Source organism: Lutjanus erythropterus, chromosome 1 (assembly GCF_056507025.1).
Source record: "Lutjanus erythropterus isolate fLutEry1 chromosome 1, fLutEry1.hap2, whole genome shotgun sequence".
NCBI lineage: Eukaryota > Metazoa > Chordata > Actinopteri > Lutjaniformes > Lutjanidae > Lutjanus > Lutjanus erythropterus.
The window spans coordinates 19,425,097-19,444,318 of NC_139317.1; the positions used below are offsets into that span (position 1 = coordinate 19,425,097).

General features: G+C 39.1%; 1 protein-coding gene across 1 annotated transcript; it reads right to left on the reverse strand.

Moving 5' to 3' along the window:
* Window positions 1–10,290: 10,290 nt before the first annotated feature.
* On the reverse strand, window positions 10,291–18,145 carry ist1 (IST1 factor associated with ESCRT-III). Its single transcript, XM_084715982.1, has 10 exons — window positions 18,009–18,145; window positions 17,319–17,416; window positions 16,979–17,159; window positions 15,757–15,844; window positions 15,555–15,638; window positions 15,338–15,448; window positions 15,059–15,244; window positions 14,113–14,214; window positions 13,570–13,618; window positions 10,291–12,290 (listed from the first exon to the last, which is right to left on the reverse strand). Exons 2-10 carry the CDS (start codon window positions 17,404–17,406, stop codon window positions 12,118–12,120), a joined length of 1,062 nt encoding a protein of 353 aa, XP_084572108.1. The 5' UTR covers window positions 17,407–17,416; window positions 18,009–18,145; the 3' UTR covers window positions 10,291–12,117.
* Window positions 18,146–19,222: the final 1,077 nt, after the last annotated feature.

Here is a 19,222-nt window from a genome sequence, read left to right on the forward strand (position 1 = left end):
ATATGATGACCAAAGGCTAGAGAAAAATATTAGAATGACTGCAACAGTTTCAAAAGTTCAGAAAATTGCATGTCGAATAAGTAGAATATTCACTCATAGATGGCAGATAAATCTCACATATCTCTCTGGCTGTACAGAAGAAAACAGTAACCTGAAAGAACATAAAACATGATGTAAGTCAGGATTAGGGCTGGGCAATTTGGAGAAAATATCTAATTGCAATTTTTCTGACTAATATTGTGATTTGCTGTGTAATTTATTTTTAAGTCAAGCTTCAGTTCAAGGCTGTCAAGCTTTTGATGAAACACAGGCAAAAACCAAACAGATCACAAGATCAGGGATTGAAGGCTGCGGTGCCAATCCGGGAACCAGGCAAGGCAGGAGAGTCAGACACAAGCAGGGTAGGCAATGGGGAAAACAAACTGGGAACAGGGGCTGGAGAGTCTTGCAGGGAAATACTGAAGAACAGTCTGGCAAGGAGTGAGAGAGCTGGAGAGGCTTTATACTGAGCTGATTGGGGATGAGCTGCAGCTGAGCTCGCAGGTGGGTAGAGTCGGGCTGATGAGGTGGGAGCGGCTGGCAGGTAGAGTGGAAAATTACTGAGGCAGAGTGAGAGGAGGGAAACTGGGAGAACAGGGGACAGGTCAAGGGAAACTGGGCCTGCAGAACTGTGACACCATCTATATGACTTATAGACCCTACCCTACAATGGAGTATTACGTTGAGAAAACAACAATGATTATAATAGGAAGGGCTGAAGGATACATCAAAAATATAAATCACAATCATTTTTTGCATGACAATTTTCATTTTCACACAAAAAAAAGTTTCAGTCATGATGATGTGACATTTTTGGAGGTCTGTACGAGGATTTTTAGGCCGAGGCATCTCTGCAGCACTACTCTACTTCATTATAATGCATTCTTAATAAGGTGCTTCCTGATAAGCAATTTGTAGATTAGATTTTGATGACAGAAATGACTCATTTATGGTAATTTTATGCAGTTTTATTTTGTTATTTAATGTTATACATTAGTTTTGTGTCTTTGGAGGAGCACCTCCTATTGCCTCAGATGGCATCCCAACCCAAGCAGCATCACGCCATGGAGAATGATGGTGAAAAATACTGATCAGTGTTTCCCAAAGTCAAGGGCTCTCACCCCTTTGCCTCGGTGCCCGTGCGGTGGTGGACGGGCTGGTGTCCTTGGGAGGCAAAGGGCTCTCACCCCTTTGCCTCGGTGCCCGTGCGGTGGTGGACGGGCTGGTGTCCTCCGGAGGCAAAGGGCTCTCACCCCTTTGCCCCGGTGCCCATGTGGTGGTAGATGGGCTGGTGTTGTCCCAGGACAAAGGGCTCTCACCCCTTTGCCCTGGTGCCTGTGCGGTGGTGGACGGGCTGGTGTCCTCCGGAGGCAAAGGGCTCTCACCCCTTTGCCCCGGTGCCCATGTGGTGGTAGATGGGCTGGTGTTGTCCCAGGACAAAGGGCTCTCACCCCTTTGCCCCGGTGCCCATGTGGTGGTAGATGGGCTGGTGTCCTCCGGAGGCAAAGGGCTCTCACCCCTTTGCCCCGGTGCCCATGTGGTGGTAGATGGGCTGGTGTTGTCCCAGGACAAAGGGCTCTCACCCCTTTGCCCCGGTGCCCATGTGGTGGTAGATGGGCTGGTGTTGTCCCAGGACAAAGGGCTCTCACCCCTTTGCCCTGGTGCCCGTGCGGTGGTGGACGGGCTGGTGTCCTCGGGAGGCAAAGGGCTCTCACCCCTTTCCCCCGGTGCCTGTGCGGTGGTATACGGGTTGCCATCCCATGGCAAAGGTCTGCCACCCCTTCGCCATGGTGCCCTCATGGTGGTAGATGGGCTGGTGTCATCGTCCCAAGGCAAAGGTCTGCCACCCCCTTGCCTTGGTGCCCTCACGGTGGTAGATGGGCTGATGACATCACACGGCAAAGGTCTGCCACCCCTTTGCCAGTGTGCCTTCACCGTGGGAGATGCGCAGATGTCATCCTCTGGCAAAGGTCTGCCACCCCCTTGCCAGTGCGCTCCCACAGTGGTATAACGGTTTGAGCCTCCACAAAACAAAGGTCTACCACCCCTTTGTTTGTGCGCCTTCATGGTGGTAAGAAGGCCGAGGCCTCCAGGAGACGAAGGTCTGCCACCCCTTCCTCCAGGCTCCTCCGTGATCGTAAGAGGGCCGAGGTCTCCTGGAGACCGAGGTCTCTCAATGGAATGGAATCCAGAACTCATGCTCTTAGTACTCTCGCGAACCGACTTTGAAGAACTGCAAACACAAACACACACACACTGATTATTTCACTGATAAACAATTTGCAAACATCCTGCTTCACTTTCCTCTTCCAACCTACAGTGACTGTGAAACAAGTAAAAAACGAGACAGGCAGTATCTGAGGCCAGTGTTTGTTTTGTCTGTTCAGGGCTACAGCAGAAACATGGCGGTACAACATGGCAGCCTCCATGGAAGAGAACCCACAAACTCTGTACATATTACAAATTATTCTTATGTTCAGGTTTTAATACACTAATGATAACATACTTTTAAAAACATACTACATTTTTTCCCAAGAAAGTTCACAAAAGTACACTTTTCAAATTCATTTAAATGCAAATCCTAATATGACACAGTCCCAAAGAATTAACAGCAAAGCCTTGAGGCAGCTCTGAAAGAGTTTTATTGAGGTGAATTAATCTATATCAGAGACATGGTAGATGGTGGCTGCGGTCAAAGCAAATTTCTTCATTTATATTATTGAAAAGGAAATTACAAAACAAATTTATTGGTAGAAAAAACAAAATCCGCCACCCTAGCTACCCAATTTAACACTTTTTAAAACTCTGTCCATGAGATAAGCCAGCTTTTTACTCCATTTAATTTGAAATTAATCTTACTCAAAATTAATCTTTAAAAGTCACATGAAAAGGAATAAAACACAGTAAAATTAAATTGACCAAATTTTTAAATAGTTTAAATAGTTTTTGCATGCAGTGATTTTGTCCCATATCAAATATTGTTTTACTAACTAGTCACTCACAAATATCACAACACTTAAACCAATAGAATCACTTTTCAGGAAAGCCAAAAATCATCATTGCAAAATTCTGGAGAAACATAACTTGTTCAGCTTTGAGAATTTTAAATACTTTAAATATGCTTGTTTTACATGTAAGGCTTTGCATGGGCTGCCATCACCCCCTTATAAATGAACATATGAACAAAAACACACCGTAGTTTAAGCTAAATTTAGCTAAATTTGTATTTGTACATAACTCATCATAAAAAGGACAATACAGAAGAAAATGTAATTCATTCTCAACTTCTCCTAAATCACACAGTTCCTGGATGTTTAATCTGCCAATTTCAAGGTTCAACTACAGACCTTTGACTCCTTGTAAGATTTGCTTTAACATAAGATTCAGGTCCATAATTGTGCTTGATTTGAATATATGTTCATAATTTTCGTTTTAAGAAAATATCATTTAACCATTTTGACTCAAATCTAGCAAGTAACTTTCCTCTGATTACGTTTATGCTGCATGTTAAATTATTCCTATACATATATTGTAACTCAGCTTCCTCAAAGATATCTTTAATCTCTTTAACCCAAGGAGAGTTTTGCAATTTACTCCAGGGAAAAACCTTTTTATTGATCCTGTTTTCTGTCATATTAAGCAAACGATTCCACAGTCAAATCATATCACATTTCTGCCTTATTGAACCAGGAATCCAACCCAAATCACCCTGAACAGCCAAAATAGGAGCAAACTCATGAACACCTAAAAAACAGTGTGCAGCTCTGTTCTGTATGGAGTCTGCTACTTTACATCCTTTAAAGCCCCATATCTACACAATGATTTTAATGCTTTATAAAATCCACTGCTGCATTTAAAAGTTTTAATTTAAGTAAATCTCTCTGAACCCAGTCAAAAACCTTTTGAAAATCAACAAAACATACAAAAGTAAAGTTATTTTCAGCAAGCCTGATTTTGGAATGGGTTTAATGATGGATTTATACCAAAGAGAAGGAACAATACTGTGTTTAAAGCAAAATTTAAACAAACAAAAAGGCACATTTAGAAGTTTACAAATGTAACTGATATTAGTGAACATCTAAAATCATTCTGTTTATTAACATTTTTGCAACTGGTACCATTAATGCATCAAATGATGCTGATAATAATCTGGTAAATATCTAAATATATAAACAAAGAACATGACAAATTATTTATAGGTGCATTCTGAAAGATTATTGTTAATTGAAATAATAAAAATACAACTCCATTATATGAAACAGCCACAGCTAACTAAATTTTTAAATCATTTTAATGATATTACGCATTATTTGTGATAAAATTTAAAAAAAACAAAACAAAACAAGCATTACAAACATTGAAAAACTGTAAACAGGAATTTAAAACACGTGTTTTGGAGTAATATTTATGAAAATACACATTAAATTAGCTTCAATTCTCATGGCATCTGTAAAAGTACCAGCAGAGGGACACGAGTGCAACGACTGCAAACAGTTCACTCAACATGAAATTTCCTCTAGTATTATGAAGCCACCATAAATACAGTCTGTTTTGAACAAATGCATTTTAGAGAGCAAGTAAAACAAGTTTTTTAAGTTGTGTTGTGTGAGACAAAAAGTGCAGTTACATTTCTCTGATCACAGACAAAAAAAATGTACATTTTGCTGCAATGTTATTTGGAAAGGAACTCATCAAAATGTATTTATTTCACATAATGATGCAAAGAAAATACATTTACTCCTTTCTGAGCAGAATACGGTTCAATAAAACCAAAACACACGAGCAAAGAAAATCAGGTCTTACCTCATCAAAGGTTGGTTTGGGAATGAGGCCCAGAATTCTCGGAATTCTATTTGAAAAAGGTTCCGTAGTGATGTCACTGACCCTGACGTGATGTCACTGTCAGAGTGAACACGACAGTTCTAATTCCTTTGCCATCTTGTCACAAATCCATATTAAAAATATTTATTTTTTAATGACTTTTTAAAGTGTACTTGCGATATTAAATCAGTGTTTCCTGACCTTTTCCCCTTCATCTGTCTTTGAGTAAACTGTCAGCCTCTGACTAAGTGACATATTTAAGCGTGTTTCATATTATATTCAATACATAACAATAACCAGACAGAACAACTGTCTAACTTTACAATTAACCAAAAATAAAGAACACAGTCACTGCAGGAAGTTTAAAATGAGAGATTTTATTGAAATTTGAGCATATATTTTCCAGTGAATATTGCATCAGAGGTGTTTTTTCCCTGATATTTTAGGAACGTTTTCTCCTATTCTATAATACAGATGGATTATGTTTTTATTTTGTTTATAGGCCTTAAAAACTTAGTTTAATAGGCCTATTAAGTATTTTTAGTATCTTTTCTTTTGACAAATTTAGTGTTTTCTTTTTTCTTCTTTCTTTTCTACTGTTCTGATGCAGGATGAGGCTGTTTATCAGAGTGTGAAGGCTCTGTGAATATAGTTTATGTTCAGGTCTGCACCCCGTCTTTATCCTGTCAGATATTTTTTAACGTTTATATCTTAGAGTGTACTTTAAAATTTAAAGATAAATTAATTGATTTGTCTTCACAAGACAATGGCAAGTTTTCCCTTTAAAATCAAGAAGACCTTGTGCAGCCCATAGTGGGGGTCAGGACCCACAGTTTGGGAACCACTGTACTAAATCACCACTGTCACTGTCTGAATCAGTAGCTTTTAAAAGTGGAGTCAACAGAAGTTGTCTTTAAAGGGATAGTTCACCCAAAAATAAAAAAAATCAGTCAGTATCTATTCATCCTCATGCCAATTGAGGGTTAAATTTATTTTGTCAGTCTGCAAAAAACAGCTGGAGTTTCACAGGAAAACAGTGTTGCAGAATCTCCCAGGCAGTGTAAGCGAATGGTGACCAGACAGAAAAGACGGAAGAGAAAAACATCACATCACAAAAACAAACAAACAAACAAAAAGAAAACATAAAATGGCTCCATACTGCTTGTCTGACGTAATCCAAGTCTCCTAAAGTTGTGACAATTTTTTAGACCTAGCGAAATCTTATACAAGCCTTCAAAACTTGGTTTCAGGAGCGCCACTATGGCGCCACCTGACTCAGAATCGGCTGTTCATTCTCAAATCTCATCATCCAATCATGATACTCGCTGTCCATTGTCACATTGGATTGGGGCTAATCATGATACTCGACGTCTAATGTCAAATTGGAAGGAGACCAATCATGCCGCGGAGTGACATTGGACATAGCCAACGTAACTTCTACGTAGCCAACTTAACTTCGTTTTCTTTGTGTACGTCGTTGCTGACAGATAGAAGGTTGCCCCCGGCGAGTGAATCGGGAGACAACTCAACGTCAAAGTAAGTTACTTAACTACTTCATGTTTTCAGTCTAGCTCTTAAATAGTCATAAATGTTATATTTCCATCAGTTGAGTATTTTTTATCATTTTGTTTGAGTGCCATGTTACTGTTATATGGCAACCACAGCATCGTTAACACTACCGTTATCACTAATATTAAGTAACTGATAGCCTGCTATTTTCTTCTTAAATATTTGGTTGTGGTATGCTAGTAATATTTCTATCTATCTCAGAAAGTCGTTTTATCATTATGTTGTTGACTGTCATACTATTGCTACACAACATCTTCAGTCAGCAGACAGCAACCGTTTTCGCAAGCTTTTTGGTAACGGCTGCTTTTTTCTTTAGAAATAGTGCCTGTCACATAAAGTTGTTTTATCATTATGTTGTCGGGTGTCACAGATAGCTATTGTTAACACTACTAACCTTAATACCTGTAATATTACTGTGAGTGGACAGCCATGTGTAACTCTTAAGTTACTGTAACCGCCAAAGTATTACCATAATTCGAGAAACTCTGGTTCAGTGAGTTTACCAAGAGTTGTGGCGCTGTCCTGTCATCCCAACCGTATTGTCAGCCTGCTCAGAGGAGCACATTAAAGTCTAAAGCATGTCATTTCCTGTTGCCAGTCGGTGGCGCTATGACTATTCTGGAATATTGTAATGTACATAAATGCAGAATCGATCACATGTGTCACATTTGTCCTCGTAGTGCAGATACAGACGATTTATATTCTTGTAATCACATCAAAACTAATACAAAATGGCGAACAGTTTGCTGACTTACCTTCAGTCTTAGTGAGGCTTACATCACATCATCATCCATCAGCTCGTATTTGACCTCACAAGATACAGAAAACTATTGCGACAACAACTATGGCAACAAAGCTATATTACTGTTGCAGAATGCATTTTCTCAGTGGAATAATTTTGAAACTATGAAAGTGTGTGAAAGAAACTTGCAGTTTTTCCAGCTTTGACCACAGCACACACCTGAAAAGGTTCACTTCAGCCAAGCTTGACTCACATTCATGCCACAATAACTGGCTGATTCACTCCTTCAGTGAATGAAAGGATGGGGTTATGTCATCAATACCGCTGTTTATTCTAAGCTATAATGAACCTTTTGTCAATGCAGTTTTTCAAGGTTGTTTTATGTTGTTAGGGGATCTAAGTAAAGAGAGCCGATGAATAGGTGAAACCACACTGATGGAAGGTGAAGAAAAGTTGCACAGCCGTCTTTGTGCCGCTTGGCCTTAAAGAACTCAAACACAAACTGTTTGGGTCACTGGGCAACAAATTCAAAACTTCTGTCCATGAGTATCATTGTGATGTAACACAGGCTTAAACTATTGTTAAAAGCCAACACAAAAACATCTTTGATGACATCTAGCCTTGTTCCTGCATAGACTGAATGCACTTATTGTAAGCCAAAAAGTGTCTGTCATGTAGACAAGTACAATGTGTTTTATTCATGTTGCCATAAAATACCTCAATCAGTAGAGACGGCCACTTTCTGAGCACACAGCACTTTGCATCTCTTTATTCTTTCTCTTTATCCCAACTAAGTATATAGTATATAATATATTGTATTTTTAATGTGTTTTGTTTGGATGTGATATGTTGTGTTTTTCATGTACCTGTTTTTCTACACACGTAAGCAAAGACAAATTTCTGCACACAAATAGCAGACAATAAAGTTTTTTCTATTCTGTTCTATCTTTGGAGCAAAAGGGCTTCAGAGCAATAAGTGTTTGTTCTCATGAGAACATGCTATCAGACAAATGGGACAAATGGGAGTCCAATGGGACATGTTTTGGACTACTGGAGCTTTCAGAATAATGGACCATCAGACTTTGGCAGTAGCCAAAGAATGGTTGACCTGTCTATCTTAAAATGTGTGCCCAGTCGCACAGAAAGCACACTCATCAGTCGACGCGAGACTTGAGCATTTAGACCACAACTCTGACTCCCTCAGCTTTCAAAGTTTCACTCTTCAGCCTCTTATTCTTGTAGATATCGTCCAACATTCTCCTTGTCACATGCCTCATCTTCCACATTTTGCATTAATCAGTAAGCTCATCTTTCTGTCTCATCTATCAAACTATTTCTGATAATCTCTAAAGGTATGCGAGTCAATGGCCTGAATGCAAAAAAGCTATCTCTTGAATACCCTGCTAGCTGCCCTTGCTTGGCCTTGCTCCAAAAAATGTGGTGATGAGTTGCCCCCTCATTCCCACAATTTTTCCAACACGTATGTTTTGTTGATATTAAATATGTCTTAATTTTAGGAGTGACAAAGAAACAAGCCAGGTTCTTCCAACCGAACTTACGCCAATACATAGACGAAGATGTAGAAAAAAATGTTTCACGCATGTTCTCCTGTTGCTGACTGGATATTTTATCATTTATTCTTTCTCCCATCTGTCCTTGACAGAGGTTGTGGTGGCTCGTCTGCCTTTTGTAATTCCCTGGTAACGTTTTGAAACTACAGATTTAGAGCTACTAGTGTGTGCCTGCACCCCCGACTGTACACCATCACTAGGCTCTGAAAGAACTTTTTTTTTGTAAATATACACTCAATATGCTCCAAAAAGATGGGACAGTGGCATGTTTACCGCTGTGAAACATTACCTTTTGTTTTAACACTGAGTAAGTTACACTGATTGTTGAGGTTTTGAAAGCAACATTCTTTTCCATTCTTGCTTGATATACTACTTCAGGTATTTGTGAGTCTCTGTTGTCATATTTTATGCTTCATAATGCACCACACATCTTTCATTCAATTTAGAGAACTGCTGACGATATAATAATAGAGGAGGAGAGAGAGTGGGGGAATGACATGCAGAAAAGGGCTGTAGGCAGGAGTGCAACCCACAGCCGCTGCAGAGGACTCACAGCCTCAGCACATGGGGCAAACACTCTACCAACTGAGCTACCAGGCCACCAATGTGCCACAAATTTTCAATGGGAGACAGATCTGGACTGCAGGCGGGCCAGTCTAGTATTTGAGCTCTTACTATGAAGCCACGTGGCGGCAACACGTGCAGAATGTGTGCATTGCTGTGCTGAAATAAGCACACACTGATACCATCACAGAGGATGGATCTTAACTTGCATTCGTAGATGCAGCAACAAACTGTGTTTACTGACAACGGTTTTCCAAAGTGTTCCCGAGTCCATCCAGTATCCTTTAGACAATGACGTGGGTTTTTAATCCAGTGGTGTGTTATGTTGGTTATGTTGCTATGTTGGTTTTTGGCATTGTCTCATACATGAAGAAATTTCTCTGGATTCTCTGAACCTTTTAATGAAATCATGGAGTGTAGATGGTGAAATCCCTAAATTCCTTGAGGATTTATGTTGAGAAACTTTGTTCTTAAAAATTGTCCAAGTCATTACACGACTTTCCCAGTCTTCTTTTGCCCACTTTTTAAAAATGCGTTGCAGGCATCAAATTCAGACTAAGTCTATGTTTACAAAAAACAAAACAAACAAACAAAAAAAGGTTTATCAGTTTTAAAATTAAATATCCTGTCCTTTTACTGTATCAGACTGAATGATGGTTTGCATCATCATTGCATTGTTTTTATTCATATTTTACACAGAATCCCAACTTTTTGGAACTGGGGTTTGAAAAATGTGTCTCAATATGATTCATTATAATCAAAACATAACTAATAGACCTTGAAGACTGTGAACAAATTCAATAAGACAAACTAAACCTCAACGATACACAACCCAGTTGTTGTCAGTCACTGCTCCTCAAGCCCGTTTCTCTTTTGGACTAATTCTTTACCTTTACACTGAGGACCCCTGCTGGTTACCATTTGATAATGCAGCACTGTGAGACAAAAAATGTATAAGCAAATAGTGTAAAAATCAAACCAGTCTCCAGTTCCAAATAATCTTTTATTAAATTGTTGTTTTAGTATACAGTGGAAAAAAAACTCCTTTTTTGCACCAAGACACTGTTTTGTGTCTCCAGTTTTAGCATGAAAGAAGAGTCCAACATAGAAAAGACAGTGAGCAGATCACAGTTCTGTAGTGTTAAATTTCTCTCTACTCTCTCAAACACATACAAACCTCTCCATAAACTGTGTCTATCACCCAGCTGAAAAGCTTTTTAGTCTGCTTTCCAGAGACTGCTGAATCATTCTATTCAAGGCCACCGTCCATTTGCCATGCAAGCAGAGCTGGGTGTGGTTAGGTTGCAGCAACACGTCATGTCTGTATGACAACAAAACACTCGCTTTGATTTCTCCACAGGAAAATATAAACATCTACTTCTATTGCCAGACAGACTTGTTTTTTCATCCAATACGCAATTTTAGACTTAAAAAGTTTCTTTTAGAGAATTGTTTATGGGTAAAGCAAATAATCTAATCAACTGAGAGTCAACGCAGGTAACATGAATCCAGTCTAGATGGATAACAAATGCATAATCTTAATACAGACTGGCAAGGCCTCTGATGAGTGATGGTAACTAAGGCAAATGCAGTGGTGCACATACAGTATAAGACACATGCACACGCAATCACAGAAGACAACACAAACCTAATAACCTCTGGGGTCTATATTTACATCTAATTAGTCAAATTAGATGGTTTTGCGATTGTTTCAGTCTGCACACAATTTGCTTGTAGATTTAGTACTTCATTGTTAAAAAAAAAGTTTAGGTATTTGGTAAAACTGACATTCAAAAGGGCAAAAGAAAAAAAAACTTTATTAGGAGATACTGTAAATAAAACAAATGCGTCAAATATTGAACAACTCCCTACTACCAAACATTTTTCCCTGTACAGTTCAATCATCCATGTTAATATGTCTATCTATAGCATTGTAAATTTATTATATTACAGATTTCCATACACTGTTTTATCATTTCACATTGCATGTCTCTGCCACACCACCCCTGTAGGATGTGTCACCTCAAGCTTTTCCTGGAGGGCTCACACATGCTTTTTTTTGGTATAAATGAACCAGAATGAAGCGTGAGGAGTGTTTCAAAATGTCCTTTCCACAGTGACGTAACTGCATGACTGCGCACGACACCGAAAATATTGCTTCTATTTGTTATGACGACTTCATGACAAAAAACTATTAGGTATGGGAGCCTCACCTCGAAAACATTCTGGAGGCTTTTGTTTGTGTGAATGCCAGCTTCCCACCAAACCAGTCAGGCTTGTTGGACTGGTCTGAGTGACACAGTGGCAGAAATCTCACCGACACAGCGTGTACAAATCAGAATCAAGGCATGTTCTGTAAATATTTGTCAGACCCAAAACCCAGGGAAAAGCAACAATTAAAATCTAAGTCTGATTATACGGTTTATGAGTCAGACAAATGGGAAAAGTTAAAAGTCGGTGTGACCTTAAAAAAAGGAGTAAACAGGTGTCAACACCCACATTATTTTAGATATGAATATATATTATGAGCCGTATGAAAAGAAATTAAAACGTGGTACTCACAGGAACTGCAAACAGAATAACTGATAAGTTTGGGTGAGCTACCACACCCTCAGTAAGCTGGTCGTATTTATATACATGAGGTAAGAATACATGGATGTTTAATATCTATGCAAGATTATTTCTTTGTGGAAGGGGGAGGACAACTATCCAAATCTGACTGAACAATTTCCATTTCCTATTCTGAGCTGCGTAGGTGACAACATGGGTCTGTGTGTGTGTGTGTGTGTGTATAGAACGAGGATATAACATTTAGGACTTCTTCTTCAGCTCCTCAAACCGCCGCGTCAAATCGTCAAAGTCGATGTCATCCGAGGTGGTGGTGTTTCTGCCGAAGGAGGATGTGGGGAGTGTGTCGGGAACAGAGGGGAGTTCTGGGAGAACGTTGTTGTCAAATGGCTTGGGTGAAGGGCCGGGACCAGGAGCTGGAGAGCAATATATGGTGTTAATTTCAATTCGTGCAGCAATCTGTCAGTCTACACAACAGTTTATACAACAGCAAAAAAAAAAAAAAAACAGTGCTTAGTTTACGGCAGGCAGTGAGAAATTAAGGTGTAGTATGCTGTAACAAAATAGGCACAAAAATGGCACATAATGGAAAACCAGAAAGCAGAAGTACAACATAAAATGTAATTAAAAAACATGGACAAATGCTGCTCTTACATGAAGGACATAAGGGATAATTCACTAATATTTCAAGAATAAATCTAGTGATATCCTATTTTTTTTCTTGTCGAAAAATCCTACATAAACCAACACTAAACTGATCTTAACTATAAAGTGCCACAGGAATGACTCCTAAAACCCAGAAATAAGCTGGCATTTTAGCCCATCAGCTTTATGTCAAGGGAAGCTGGCTGATACTAACTTCTGAAATTTGCTCACAAACAATTTGTCATCCCTGAAGCACCCTTATTGCCTGTAAGGCATCTGTGTGTTTGTTCGTTTCCCCCTCTGTGAATGTTTATGTACTCCTTTGTGTTAATTTGGCTTGTTCTCTTTCCAGGTCTCCATGGTGGAGAAAAGGTGGTGCAGCTCGGATGGGTTATACCTGAAGCTGCTCAACTGCACTCCTGGAGCCATCCACCTCACTTACAATTCATAATCTACATTTTGTCATGATAATTTCATGGATTTTCAGTTGTGAATCTATTCTGTACACATATCTATTTGGAAGTCTGTACATCCTGGGTGAGAGTTCCCTCCTCTGCAGGTCTTCCTGAGGTTTCTTTCCCATTTTGTTCCCCTTTAAAAAGGTTTTTAGAGGATTTTTTTCCTCATTCAAGGGACTAAGGACAGAATGTACAGCATGTTATACAGATTGTAAACCTCCTTTATGCAAATTATGATTTATGTTATCAGGCTACATAAAGAAAACCTGCTTGACCTGTCTTGCTTTCATTAGAAGGAAAAATAACACTAATTTATTTTGAATTTGGGTGTTATTTGCTAAAAACTACAGTACCCACCTGTTTTGTAAAATCATTTAGCTGGTGAAATAAAAATAAAATTATACATCTGTGGCCAAGGCTTAAATCCTCATAAGGAATCAGTGGGCTTCAGTTTGAATGCCACAGACAGGTAATTGAAGTCACAAAGCATTAAGAGACAGACTAAGGCACAACTGGTTTTGGTCTTTTAACTGGATTTGTCGACAATAACAAAAATTTAGAAGGACTTTAAGTGTTGGTTGGCAGAACTCACCTACTGCCTGCGTAGGAACAGAAGGTTTGTTGTCAGATAGGTCATCGATCTGAAACCCAGAGAAAATGTGTCAGGGATTGTGTCATCTTCATATTAAAATAAAATTATACTATATGCGTTAGTATTGACAAAGACGTGACAATGGCATTCAATGATGCGGAAATAAAAACAAACAGTAAGAAAATAAAAGGAAAAACTGCAGGGGATGTTTTAGAAACCGTCACCTCTAGTGTGTTAAACAGAAACAGACTCCAGGACATAGCTAGCCTAAGCTGTGTCTAAAGTACATCTGTTCATTTCAGTCCCACTCAGAGCAACTGGCCAAGTCAAAGTTAGTAGTTACAGTATAAGCACATTCTGGTACTTATGTCCATGCCAATGAAGTAGAATTTGGGGCTAATCTGAGAAATAGTTTAAAAAAGTAGAGGACAGACAAAATTGTAAGCAAGCTGAACGAACTGCTCTTCCCTGAGTGGTGCCCTGCCCTGTCCGTTTGTCCATCTGAACGAAGGGGGCATTGATGGGAGGGGAGCGGTCACTTACAGACTCGTATGTGGGGGGAGAAGTGGGCAGCTGAGGGGGCTGCCCTCCTCCCATGGGGTGCTGGAAGTTGTTGTAGGTTCCAACAGGAACATTAAACTGGTCCTGGAAGAAAGCATCAGTCAGGTAAAGTCTGTAACTGCGTCTACTTTAAACCATCAAAAGAAGGTATCATTTATCATGGAGGATAATCCACACATCTCTGTGGCCAGTGTTAGTTGGAAATGGTTTCAGGAGAAGATGTTGACACGTGACACAACAAACATGAATGCAGACAAAGAGTAAATGTTACACCTGGCAACTCGAAAGATAAGCAACAAACCATGTAAGCATTTATTTCGTGAAGATCTAAATATCTGATGTTAAAGGTCAAAGTAAGACATCTACAGATACTGAGCACAATCAAAGCAAATCTTTTCTTGTAAAATGTCCAGTGTAATCTGCAACACCAGTGTTAAAGGAATATGTCTTCACTGTGGCATCCCGAATTATGGAATACTTTAAGTGATCTGTTTTCCATTGTTGAAATACATGTTGCTGTTGAGTTTTTCAAAGTTAATTTAAAGATGTTTTGAGCAACAAAGACAAAGTTCCATCCATCTCTGTTGCAGCAGGTTGGTAGCATGTCTTCACATCACAATGACTAAGTGAGAAATATGATTTTTTGCTTTTTTTTTGTGATTTGGGAGAACTATACCTTTAAAGCTACTTATAAGATTACCCAAAACCCAAATGATGATGACATTTTAAGGAAATGTTGTTATAAACATGTTTTAAATCAAGTACTGTGTGTTTTAACTCCATTTTAGGATTTAATATGACATATTATACAGTTGATTATACATTGTGACTAAAGATTTCATCCATTTCAGCCCCTGCTACTACAGTCTGAAGTTTTCTGTCACTCACAACAAATAAAGAATAGGGTCTTTAAAAATGAATATCTTACGGTTCCATTGGGAGGTGGATAGTTGAACGCTGTTGGCATAGGCATGGGCATGGGCATAGGCATGGGCATAGGCATGGCAGCAGCAGGAGGAGCCGTGAAACCACCACCACCACCACCTCCTCCTCTAGGCTTCTTGTCAGAGTCGACATCAATCAGGTCTGCCTCCTCTCCAGGACACACCTCGGGCTGTCCAAAGACAGGAGTGGATGAGGGGGTAAATAAACACAATTCAAGACTCCATCCTTCATTGTGAATGATAGCTGATTCTTTAATGCTTACATGGACCATGGCGTCAGGTTCATATGGCACATTATAGTTCTTGGCGATCTCTATCAGGTAGCGTTCCACCAAGAGCTTGGGCGGCGCCTCCACACTCAGTTTGAGCATCAGCTATGAACATATCAGCATATCAACATATCAGATGCTGCTAAAAACAGCTAAAGGTTCATGCATTCTTGAACAGACTCGTGAGCAGTCAGTGGAAAATATTACTTACCCTATCGTTGACGGTGCCAATCTGGTTTGACCTGCACAGCTTGCCGTACTCCTTGCTATATTTTGCACACAGCTGGTCTGATACCTGAAAGAAGCATTTAGAGATAAGAACGTCAAGACTGGCCTGACAGAAATAAATGGACAGAACTTGTTCAGTATTGTTGGTAATGCTGCAAGTACTTTGTTATATAAACAGTATTTACAATTTTTAGTTCAGACACTTCTGACTGGAGACGAGGCGCTGCCCAGATGAGGGTGGACACTGCCTCCTGTAAGCCTGGGTCCAGCTCCCTAATAAGAGAGGCAAGAAATGGGTTAACAAAAAAACACCACAATGAGTTCAGATCATTTGATGTGGGGTTGCATGAGGTACTTATCCATAGTCATAGTGCATTACCTACAGTGGATGCCTTTCAGCACGCTTCCAGTTAGAGAGGCAGAGAACATATTTTAACCACTTTTTTTTTTTTTTTAAAGTCCACCAATACAAATCAATATCATTTTCAGTGTAAACTTACCATCAGACAAACTTTTCCAAAGGGAAACCAAACCAAATATCAATTTCTCCAAACCAACCAGACTCCATGGGTGAAATCAGTCATTTTAACTACAGAAACTATGGTTGGCTTAGAGTAGGGGTGTAAATCACCATATTATATTATACTGATTCTATGGACAACAATACAATATTTGCTGATATCAGAAAGTCTGCCACAATGTGATTTAGATTAGATTCCATTCAGGGGCTTTGATTAATATCAAACCATATCATAAGTCTGTATGTCCAACATATTCAGAGAAATTTATGTCAACTCATAAAAAGCAGCGAAATTATGATGTAACAATTTCAGGACTTAACTTGTCCAGACATTTATGACACAGGCATGCCATGTGATTTTCAAAATAAAGATGTATCTTAACAATGACAATATAGATCGATACTTTCACTTTACATAATAATACTGGATTGCTGAACACTGATCAATCAATATGTCGATTCAGATCAATGTATCATTACACCCCTAGCTTGGAAAAAGTGATATTTGGCTTTATATAATGGTGGTTTCCAGTCAGACAGACTGTCTGACAGCAAGCATGCACTTAACCCGATTTTATTTCAAGTGGTCCTTTTTTAGGTGGCTAAAATATGTTTTGCTGCTGACCCTGTCCACAGTAGTTCATTGCTTGACTTCCATGCTGGGTAACCCACTGTTTCTCCTAACTGAGGGTGTGCCGACCAGCATCTACTTGAGTTTATTAACTATAACTATACTTGAGTTTATAAATCTATATACCTCATACAAGCTCACATCAAACAATCCAAACTATCCTTAAGACCCCCACAGCCAATAATTCATGAACATTATGCTTCAGCATGTTAAAAAAACAGTGGTATTCATACACCTCACAGTCTAAGTTACTCACTTCATGGACTGAATGAGGCCAAATCGAGTCAGCAGCAGGTCACAGTAAAGCTCCAGGATCTCCATGGCCTCCACCAGGTAGTCTTCTCTGATGATGTGCTCCACACGAATCCGTGCCCGCTCATCCTTTCCCGATGACAGGTAATCTGCAATCTCCTTCCTGGCTTTTTGAGCAAGCTCAGCTTCATTTTAAATTTGTGAATGGGAGTGGGGGAAAGTAAACTGTCATTAATGGGAGGAACTTAAAGCTGAAAAACAAACTTGTCTTACAAACATGCGCCCAGTGAATCCTCATCAACTGTAGGAGAGTAGCATCAGTGTTATTGTTTATTAGAACTCACTCTTCTTTTTCTCAAGGAGTTTGAGTCGGTTGATGACCAGCCGGAGGTTGACTCTTAGTCTCTCTCCTTTGAATGACACACCAAACATAATGATGTATCTGTGGACAGGAGAACAAGTGAGGAAGCGTAACATATGCCCGAAACCAACCTACACAATCCATCTAACCTCGCCCCCATCTCTGATCCTGTGAGTCACTTAATCATGTGAGCATGACCAGCCCATCGCAGTACAATGACTCCGCAGATTCACAACAAATACAACCACACACGAAAACAGTAGGTTGTCTTGCAAGCCAAAACTATGCAGCTGTCAACGTTTAACAAGTCAAAACAGTTAGCTTTAGCCTGACGCGACGGGTTAGCTAAGCAGCTACCTGAGCTAGCAAATGCTACTTTACACGTTACAATCTTATTTTTTTCCCTCTTTTTTCATTTAATTACTTTACTATAGTATTATAATATATGTCAAGAAACTCGAACCCCTGTCTGCGTTGCCAAACCTGACTGTTAGCTAGCCGTTGCTTTGTTAGCCGTCGCCTGTTCTGTCATCGTTTGCGCTAATATTAGCTAACTCACCTAGCTCTCGATCAAAGCTGGCAAAATCTAAATAAACTGATCAAACACTCAAGTAGTTTGAAGAATGAGATCATTTAAAAGCAATCATCAGCTAATAAAGCGACAGTAACTTACCTGTCAGTATCAATCAAGCGTTCACACCAACTTATTTGGGTTTCTGTCTGTGTTCCGTCGCCCGGTTCACTTCCGTGATTATCTATACTGACGTCATGGGAATTTTACCTCAGGGGGCGGGGTCTTCATACTTTCTGTCAAACAGGAGTCAATCACAGGCGTGACCCAACTACATTCACTACTGTTAAATCCTTTACTGTTATAAGCAGATAATTAAATGAAGTAATGACAGCTATTCCTTCTGTATCCCATCTGATTAAAATCGTCTTCAGTTTCAATAACGCTGAGAACTGAACTGCTTTTGATGATAAATGGTATTTATAAAGCTAAATACAACAATAAACATATAATATACATAATGCACTTACATTAACAGAAGAAAAATGACTCCTGGAGGAAAAAACAACAGGTAACGAATGGCAGAGGGCATTTACTATATAAACTCTGTATCATCAATAAGATTAAATACCAAAGTATCAAGGTCATTTATAATCATTACACAACACACAATGAAATGAGTTGTAGTTCATTCATGCCACATGCATATATAACATATATACAGATAATTATTTAAATTCAGAATAGAATAGGATAAATACTTTTGGAGTCAAATGAAAGACATATTGTGTACAAAAATAATACTGAAATTATTGTAAACTTACAGATTCCACGTGGTAAATTTTACATTCATACAGCAAAGTTGGCAAATGCAATTCCCAACTTCACTGGATTTTAAAGAATTTAAATATATTAAGACACTCCAACTTACAGGTAGTTAAAAAAGCATCAAAGCTGTTCAACTGTATGAAACAGTGTATTTTTCTCCTTTTTTAAAATCATAAATGTGAATCATGTAAAACCCTTTCTCTTTTCCTCAGACTATAAGCGATTATGTAAATCACCATGATGCACCAGTCACCAGCAGAATTGATCATGTTTAAGTGTTAGAGATCATTAAATTATTCACCCTCATTGACCTCAATACAGTACTTTATTAAGTGTCTGCAGAGCGAAGTTAATGTTTATTGTCAGCTGATGTCGGGGACAGCTGTTATCCTGATGGGCTAATAAAGACACACTGTAACTGCAATGTCATGGGTTCAAATCCCAAAGTGGACAGTGTGGTTGTAGCAGGTTGATTATGAATTCCCCCACTACTCAAACACATGACACTCGTTAGCATCAAGGACATATATTATCAATTACCTGAAAAA

Excerpts from the sequence above, each read along its gene's own strand:
- ist1 (XM_084715982.1), bottom strand. The coding sequence starts at position 17,406 with ATGTTTGGTGTGTCATTCAAAGGAGAGAGACTAAGAGTCAACCTCCGG. Across the intron at positions 14,215-15,058 it reads ATCCACCTCCCAATGGAACC|GACCAGTTTAATGTTCCTGT; the intron begins GTAAGATATTCA and ends GCTTTCTTCCAG. Across the intron at positions 12,291-13,569 it reads TGTTCCTACGCAGGCAGTAG|CTCCTGGTCCCGGCCCTTCA; the intron begins GTGAGTTCTGCC and ends ATTGCTCTCCAG.